At 32.3% G+C, this 8,641-nt stretch overlaps 1 protein-coding gene across 2 annotated transcripts in view; it reads left to right on the forward strand.

The window, feature by feature from the left end:
* The window catches only part of LOC106462414 (coiled-coil and C2 domain-containing protein 2A-like), an 82,436-nt gene that overhangs the window by 1,103 nt on the left and 72,692 nt on the right, over positions 1-8,641 (forward strand). For both annotated transcript variants that reach the window (XM_022389667.1, XM_022389668.1), the window contains exons 2-6: positions 562-691; positions 2,709-2,756; positions 3,476-3,556; positions 6,334-6,472; positions 7,523-7,620. In XM_022389667.1, the coding sequence (XP_022245375.1) occupies positions 562-691; positions 2,709-2,756; positions 3,476-3,556; positions 6,334-6,472; positions 7,523-7,620 (496 nt within the window). The remainder of the gene's footprint in view (positions 1-561; positions 692-2,708; positions 2,757-3,475; positions 3,557-6,333; positions 6,473-7,522; positions 7,621-8,641) is intronic.

Raw genomic sequence — 8,641 nt, forward strand, 5'->3', positions numbered from 1 at the left:
TATATATATATATATATATATATATATCAATACTAGATTACTTATGATGGATTTCCAACCTTCAAGTTGTGTACCATAAGTTTCCGATTTTAATTGGTACTTTGTAGCACTAGCAGTGTCCATTTTGCTTCTGTAGAACATTATACATATCATGAAATAAAAGTGATATGTGTTATTGAAATAAATTATAAAACATCTTGTAAATATTAAATCAATAGACTTACTTTCATGCTTGTTTAATAATATCGTTAGTTCTGATATCTGTATAACATATTACAAACTGTTGGAATAGCTAATGTAAAGAAGATGTTGAGCACCTTTCTTTGACAACTTTCTGTATATTATTATATTCAAAGTACTAACAAACTAGCCAACCTGAACATTTACAGTTTAAGGGAAAATGAGCAGTTAAATATTTTGTAAACTTTATGGTTTTCAGACAGTCAGATAATTGTTGAAGTATAAAGGTCACAGGTGTTTGCTGTAAAACATTTAATATGTAACTAAAACTGCAATCTAGCTAAACATGGATTTATGTTATATAAAGTCTTTTGATATTAGAAAATTAAGGGAAAAGATTCGAGAGAGACGAGCTATTCAACAATTGCTTCTGAGTGAGGAAAGTCAGCATGATGGTTTGGATGGAATAGCTGCAAAATCAGACAGCAGGACTCACACTTCATGGGTTGAGGTACATTTTATTTGTCCTTTGATATAAAAGATGAATACATTTTTTTGTCTTTAAGGAGTTTCACTTAGTGGATTTTTAAATCCAAGCGCATAGTTTCAACTTTTACAGTTATGACAGTCTGGATTTTATCCAGGCTATTTTATAGGCCTGAATTTGACACTGTTCATTTTGCCATATGATCTTAAAATCTTTAAAAGTCAAATGAAGTTTTTCCTTATAATAGTAACATAAAAATATGAGAAAGACAAAAGGTACAGAGGACAATTTAACCCCTCTAACAACCAGCAAGAGCAGCAAAACTAAAGCTGGCCAATGAGTGTATTTTCTGACTGATTAAAGTAATTGCTTTTAATGAATTGGTATAGTGACCTTGAAAATAGTACCTACAAGCAAAAAAAATGAAGATTTGGTAGTAGATGATTGGCTGGTTGCCTTTCGTTGATATAGCAGTTAACATGGTGGTAGCAGGTGCTACCAATCAATTGCCTTTCTTCTTAGCAGCTTAAAAAGAAAACAGAAGGTTGATAGTGGATGCTACCAGTCAGAAGTTCATAATTAGTGATAATTAGTAGTTTGTCATAACAAAGCCAGGGCAAGCAAGTTTGTTGGCAATATTTCAATTAATTGTATAGTTATCTTTCTTCTTGTTAGCAGTTTAAAAAGAAAACAGAAGGTTGATAGTGGGTGCTAGCAGTCAGCAGTTCAAAATTTGTGATAATTAAATTGCCCAGCTTTATTCTTTACACACAATTAAGTTTTTACATCTACCTATTTTGTTGTACTACACACCCAGACTATTATCCAGTTTTAACATCTCAGTCTAGCAGCTCTAGTTCTTGCGGGAAGGAACCTTGCAACTTAAAGCCTTGTGTACTTTATCATACTTGATATTTGCAGACATACTACACTGATCATTTATTTCTTTAAGCAAAATAAATAAATTATATAGTATTTGAAAAACAATACATGATTAAAAAAGCTATAAGGTAATAGGTATATCATGTACTCATTGTTTCTCTAGTCTGTAAACTGAGTGGTTTTAGCACTCTCAGTTAGTGCAGTGATTCGGTGTGGACTAGTATGCTCATGCATTGTTCGTACAGCATCTTCTCGTGGTATGTTAGCCAGATTTGTAATATTCATTCTACAGCAGATCAAGAAAATATAATTTCTTAAAATTGTTGTACAAAACAAACTAGCAGGTACACAGGTATTTATTGTATTTGGTAATTAATCAAAATAATTCTTTGAGTAGCAATTAAATTGATTAGTGTCATGTAAACTAATCGATTATTTAAAGGTAGTTAATTTGTTAATCACATACGTAATAGTAATGTCATTACTTTTCATTTCTCATTGATGTTTTTTATTTCAGTGTAAGGTAGGAGCTTAGATTGTACAATATCCCTTCTTTGTTGTTCTTCAAGCATACAACTGATGACATTCCCATTTCTATTGGTCCTGAATTTCAATTATTCTTTTATTGAAATAATGAGTGAAAGTGTTCAAAATTGAAGCATGCTACTTGAGAATAAAACACTTCGGAAACACAATTTTATATCATATATATTATATAAATGATATGAGACAGCCAAGCATAATTGAAGATTTAACATAAGACAGGATTTAGTAAACTCTTCCACATAGAAGACTTGTATAACTATTACATTTCCCCCTCAGAATGTAATTGTACTAATATTCACAGGTGATTGGAATTTCTTAATGAAACTGTAAAATGTAAGGTGTTGTTCCAAATCTCAGCTCTAATAGTAAAGTAATTAGCTGTTTTTCTTGTAATGAGTTTTGCCTGATTCTTTTTTTATTGGATAATTGGTCATACCTTGACTGACAATACAAGACATCCAATAATTACAAGTATAGAATCAAACAGGGAGTGGGGTTGAAGGCTTCAGATTAATCTTAGTTGTTCATGATAACAATACATGTGCATTAGTGGTGTAATAATTGAATACTGAAATATTAAACACTTTTTTTTTGTCTTTGTGATGCATTTCAGGAAGAACAAAGTACTGTGATTCAAGATATTTCAGAAACGATAGCTGAGGTAAGTAGTAAATTGTTTGTGACAACTCTCAAGCCTACAATATACTGTACCCAACATTTCAGTACTGTTACACTGTAAATCTCTAACTAAAACATAGTATCAATCATACTGTGACCTAACATTCCCCCTTTTGTTTGCAGTGTCACTTTTTCTCAGTTGTGGTCTTTTCTTTCTTTACTCTTCTGCCGAACACTTGCTTCAATATATGTGTGTGTGTGTGTGTATATATATATACATATATATATATATATATGTTTATGTTTTTGGCTAATGTTAGAGGATAATTCTTAAGTAAATGAAATCAATTCCAGAAAACATTTTTTCCACCTGAAGTTATTGTATGTTTTGCTTTAATGGGGCTATTTTCTGTACTCCAGGATATGTAGATAAGATATAGTTGATACTTTTAGAAGTGTCAGTTTTATTAGTCCCATAATTTTCAATTCTTTTTATGTATTTTCTTTGAATTTTCAAGGAAAACGGATTTTGATTTTGAGTGTTTCTCTGTGCTTTTAATGAGAACATATTTTTTATGTGCTGATGTAAAATTTTAGCCTTTCTCACATGCAAAATACCTATTCTCTTTAACTCAAGTGTGAGGCATATAATGATTCTCTCTTGAACTCATAGCTTAGTGCTTCAAAACTTGTACCTTTTTATAATGTAAACACCTTAATTCAATTAGCAGTAGGAAGTTTAATCCTTTCTTTAATTTTCAGGTAACCAATGAAGACATGAAAGGATCCTCAAAGACCAACCTAGAAGATCTTCAGGCAAAACGCCAAAAGAGACAAAAAGATGTGATTTTTCTGTTATAATTCAGTTTTTATTTAAACTGTTAAAATAATTTAAGTTGAAGATCATGAAAAATTATGTAAATGTTTTCAAAAAGAATGTTGTGAATCCATAACGATACTTTAAAAAAATGGCATGTATGAGAAATGCTTTTTACCTTAGTAACCGATGTCTATTATTCATCCAGTTGTTACTGTATTAATTGTATGCTTAATTACAGAGATATAGAAAAAAAAATAATGATAGTTAATATTGATAATATAGTGAGACAAACACAGTAATTTTCTTGGGAGTGACTATTCTTTGATAACATATTTTACAGTTAAATGTAAATATATGTATAGAAAAATATTGCAGACCCTTATAATGGTTTTATTTGTATTTGCCACTTAAGAACACTCAGTGCAAAGTGATTTTGGTTATTGGTGGTATAAGCATCATTTCTGATATGGTACCTTACCTCCATTCACAAATATAGGTATTCAGTGCTGCCCTCAATATGCAAAAATATGCATGCCACATGCCTTGAGCTCCCAACTACCCCACGATCAACATGGTTAAACTGCATCTCGCAATGCTATCATCATGATGTTTTTTGTTTATGTTCTCTTCCCATGTTTTTTTTGAAATTTCATAGGAAGTAGAAATATTTTACAATGTTTTTTTTTCCTTCTTCACTTTAACAGTTTTTAAGTGATTACTTACCTTTATTGTTCTTCACAAATTTTTCGGCTTTAACTGAAGTTTATATTTCCACTTCGAAAATGATATCATTTACTTCCAGCACACTTACACAGGCTTCAGGTGCTGGTACTCAACGGAGAAATTGTCAGCTTTTATATGTCAGGAGATTGATTGTTATATAAGTTGACCTTTGTTGGGCGTCGAATTTGGGGGGGCCCACACATTTTGAATATGATTTGCATACTTTGGACAGATAAACTGTTATACAGTTAGAGATTTTTGAATATTTTTTATAATAATAATATTATTTGTTCTAATTTGGGTTCAATAATATCAGTTTAGTTAGATATGTAAATAATTATTGTAAGGTTAGGGTTTTCAATTGGAGATTAGTGATATCCTTTGTACTACAATGTCAGATTAGGCTTAACAAGTGTCATTTTACTAGTAAATTGTAAATTAGGATAAATATATTGTTTTCTTCAACAAATACCATCTAATACATTTTTTATTGTCAATACACATGCACTTAATTTTAAAATATAAAGACTATTTCATTTTTGTAATTATTTATATTTTCTACTTCTTACAATTAATTTGGTTTGTGAAGACTCCTAGGGCCAGGGTTCGCCCAACCTTCTCCAAATATTGCTAGCCTTACACCAAAAACTGACAAACCTGTTTATGCCTTGCTTTCCCAGACCTCTCCTGCTGAGTCTGCTAGGCCTTATTCAGGCCTCTTTAGACAAATTTCACAGTAATTTTATTTCCACTTTTTCTCCAGACATTATGGTTCATGCTTGGCCCTTTTGTCTCTATTTCGAGAGAGGGCACTTGCATGTTTTGCCTTACATAGGCTTTGGTTCATTTTGCCTTAGCTTACCATCAGGTGGATTGTTTTTTGTTTTCTTCATTCTCTGCACTTAGAATCTCTGTTGCCTGTATGGGAGGCTGACCCTCATAATCCTATCCTTTTTTCCCTTGCCAAGTTTTCCGGCCTTCGTCTTCCTCTATCGACTCTCCTACAGGAATTGTTTGCAGTACACATCCTTTCTGTGGCATTCCACCTAATTCTTTGGGATTTTCGTGGGATACCTTCCCCCTCCTTACCTCCACATTGGGGAGATTGCCATCTTTGGCTCTTTCCCTACACATGATTGAGATCCCTCATCCTACCCCCATATGTATTTCGGTTCCCAGTGACTGGGTTTTGGATTATAGTTGACTTACCAATGGTATGATCTTCATCCTACCATTACATGGATGTCGGTTTCTGGTGGCTGGGATTTGGATGCAGTTGACTTGCTATGTATGGTCTGTTGCACCCTAGCCACTCTACACCTTGGGGCACATCCTTTTACTCTCACCCACATTACTGCCTCGCAAGGGATTGATATTCTGATATCATGTTGTTCGGATCCATATCCAAACATTGTTCTCTCCCTTTTTCCACCTATGTTTGCAACACCTCTTTCCACACTGGGCATAGAGTATAACTGGTATAGATGTGGTGCTCTTTGAATGCTTTCGAAGGGTGCTTCTTTCTTTCCTTTGCTCTGGCCACTCCACCTATTCAGTGTGGGATTCTAGCTATATCTGTGAGAGGAGGTAAGGTACCGTATCAAAAGTTATAATTTTTATACTGGAAATTGTGTTTCCAAACGGTACTTACCTCCGCTTACACTTCCCACCCTTCCTCCCAACTAAAAATCAGTGCTTCCATTTTCTACTGAAACTCAAAGTGATAGTTTGGTAGAATTGAATAGAGGGAGTCACATGTATCAGGAGGGTGTGTTGCACTCCTATTGGTGGAGAGGTGTTGCATTATGTTTTACATGCGAGATGCAGTTGAACCACATTGATTGTGGGGAACGTGGGACCTCAAGGTTGTGGCATGGGAAAAAAATGTTTGCATATAGAGGGCAGCACTGAACGAGAATAGTGAGAGGAGGTAAGTAACTATCAGAAATACATCTTCAGTATAGGAAAATTATAACTTTTGAATCACATTTCGCAGAATAATTGAATGCAATTTAAACTTACTTTCATCTTTTTGTTTTTTAATGTAACTGTTTTTGTTGGTGTCTATTATTTGCAGGTGAAGAAAGCCTTTAGTGATGCAACAGAAGAAATTGGATCCCAGTTGGAAAAAGTACGGCAGAGGCTAGAGGCTGAGGAAAATAGTGATGATATCGTAGAAGCACACAAGGTTGTAAATAAGGCAGGGAGAGCTGAAGGTGAAGTCAGGCATTCAAGTTCAAACTTGTTTATTTGTTAATAAAAAAAGAATTGGAGATTATGATCTGCATAAGTTACTATGATGTCTAGTTACTTAAAGTTTAGCTTTTGAAATTTTATTACCTAAACTAAAAAATAAGAGAGCTAAATATTTTAGAAACTGATGCATAGCAAAAAAACAACCAACATATTATTTTAGACTAACTGATTTCACACCAAGGCTGCAGACATGTCAGGCATATATACACAATGTTTGCCAAAATTAGTCAAAAGATGAATATTTTCTTAAAAAAACAAAATAATACTTTTTACTATTAAAGAAAGAAGGAATAACATTCAAAATTCAAATAATGACAGGCCTTGCCAAATAGTGTTACATACTAGAAGTCTGAATGATTATCTCTAATTTTGCACAAAGCATCATGGTTATCAATAAACAATGCTTCTTGGTAAAAATTATTTCTTAAGCTTTATCTTGCTATATTTCTTGTTTTTTAAAGCTGCATGAAAATCTATTGTATTTTATATTAATTTAGCATATCTAAAAAAAATAAAAATAAATACAATATCTTTATTGGTATTACTTCTGTTCGCTAATAGAGAAGCTATTTTAAAACACAACAAACTTCGTTTTCAGAACTCTAGAAAACCACAGATCTCTATAAAAAGCAGTGTTTTATTTATTAATGTGTGTATGTATGAATTATATAACAGATATTTCAAACAGTAAGTTAATCTAAAGCTTTTTTTACATAATATAAATCAAAGTGTATATTTTCCTCCATCCCTATAAATCAACAGCTAGTAAAGAGTTTGATAGTTAAGTATATCTGTTATGAACAATTCAGTAATTCAGCAGACCTACGTGCATGTATGTACATCACCCCTCACCCCCTCCTGCTGCTTTTGCTGCTCTCCACCACTGTTCTTCATATTTCTGGAAGGTTGAAGTCTGTGACCTGAAGACTTTGGACATTCTTTTACCCAGTTTTATACAGAGAAAATATCAAGTATTTAATATTCTATCAAAAATAATTTTAATATTGTAGGTAGTATCCAAGATGAAGCAAATATTACTCCTTCTCAGGAAAACATTGCTGCTGCCAGTGTTCGGGAACGTCTCCGGTCTCGTTTACAACAGGCCAGAGTAAGGGCTTCACCTTTTTATGTTTTGGTGTAATTTTTTAAGGAATAGGTATTGCTTTTTAGTTACTGCTAATTCAGCAGCTGTATATTGTATAATATCTTGATATTAAAGCACCTGATTCACATGTAGCATTAATTGAAAGAAACTGGAACCTAAGAACAGTCTGTAAAACACTGGATTTCTCAGGATCAGATATATTTCACTTTTATACGTGTTGAAATTGGAACATAAATGTGGCAATTTCTTTTCTTTTTTTTTGCTCAAGTGAATATTAATTTTATTGTAACTTTAGAAACAATGACTTAAAAAACGGTCTTATTTCTTTAAAAAAATCTTCAGTAAATGGTAATCAGTTGTCTTTCTGTTACATCTTTACCTCTGAACTAACTTAGTAATAGTAATGGTTGTAAAATTTGATATGATAACATAAGGATGTAAAATTGAAATACATCAAAATAAATGTGTGTTTTCATTTCTTTGTGTTTATGAAAAATCATTCTTGTTATATATTAGGATGATTTTTTCATCTGAAACATACTAGTTTTGTGGTGCAACTTTTTTTTCTGCCCTTATCTGTATAAGAAGTTTATATAAACATAACTTCAGTTTTTAAGTAGCAGTTTTAATCTTAGGGTCACTGACTTGTTTTGATATTGTTTACCACTGGTAGGGACCATATCTTGCATACTGTTGAGTAATTTCATGTTTTGCATATTACAATTACAACATTCAGAGTTGGCCAAAACGATTAGGTAAAAGCATACATTTTCTTTGTAGGATATATGGGGACTCCAAAAGTAATTAATGGAATTAATTGTACTATTGATAGTATTTTTTACTTAACTTTATTGTATGACTCGTATATTATTAGAGATTCTTTACCCAATAAAGTATATCTTGTAAATACCGTATTTTTCGGTGTATAAGACACACTTTTCTACCCCAAAATTTGATGTCAAAATCTGCTTGCGTCCTTTACACCAAAGATATGAATAATATATATGTATATATATGATATACA

Source organism: Limulus polyphemus, unplaced genomic scaffold, assembly GCF_000517525.1.
Source record: "Limulus polyphemus unplaced genomic scaffold, Limulus_polyphemus-2.1.2 Scaffold1161, whole genome shotgun sequence".
Taxonomy (NCBI): domain Eukaryota; kingdom Metazoa; phylum Arthropoda; class Merostomata; order Xiphosura; family Limulidae; genus Limulus; species Limulus polyphemus.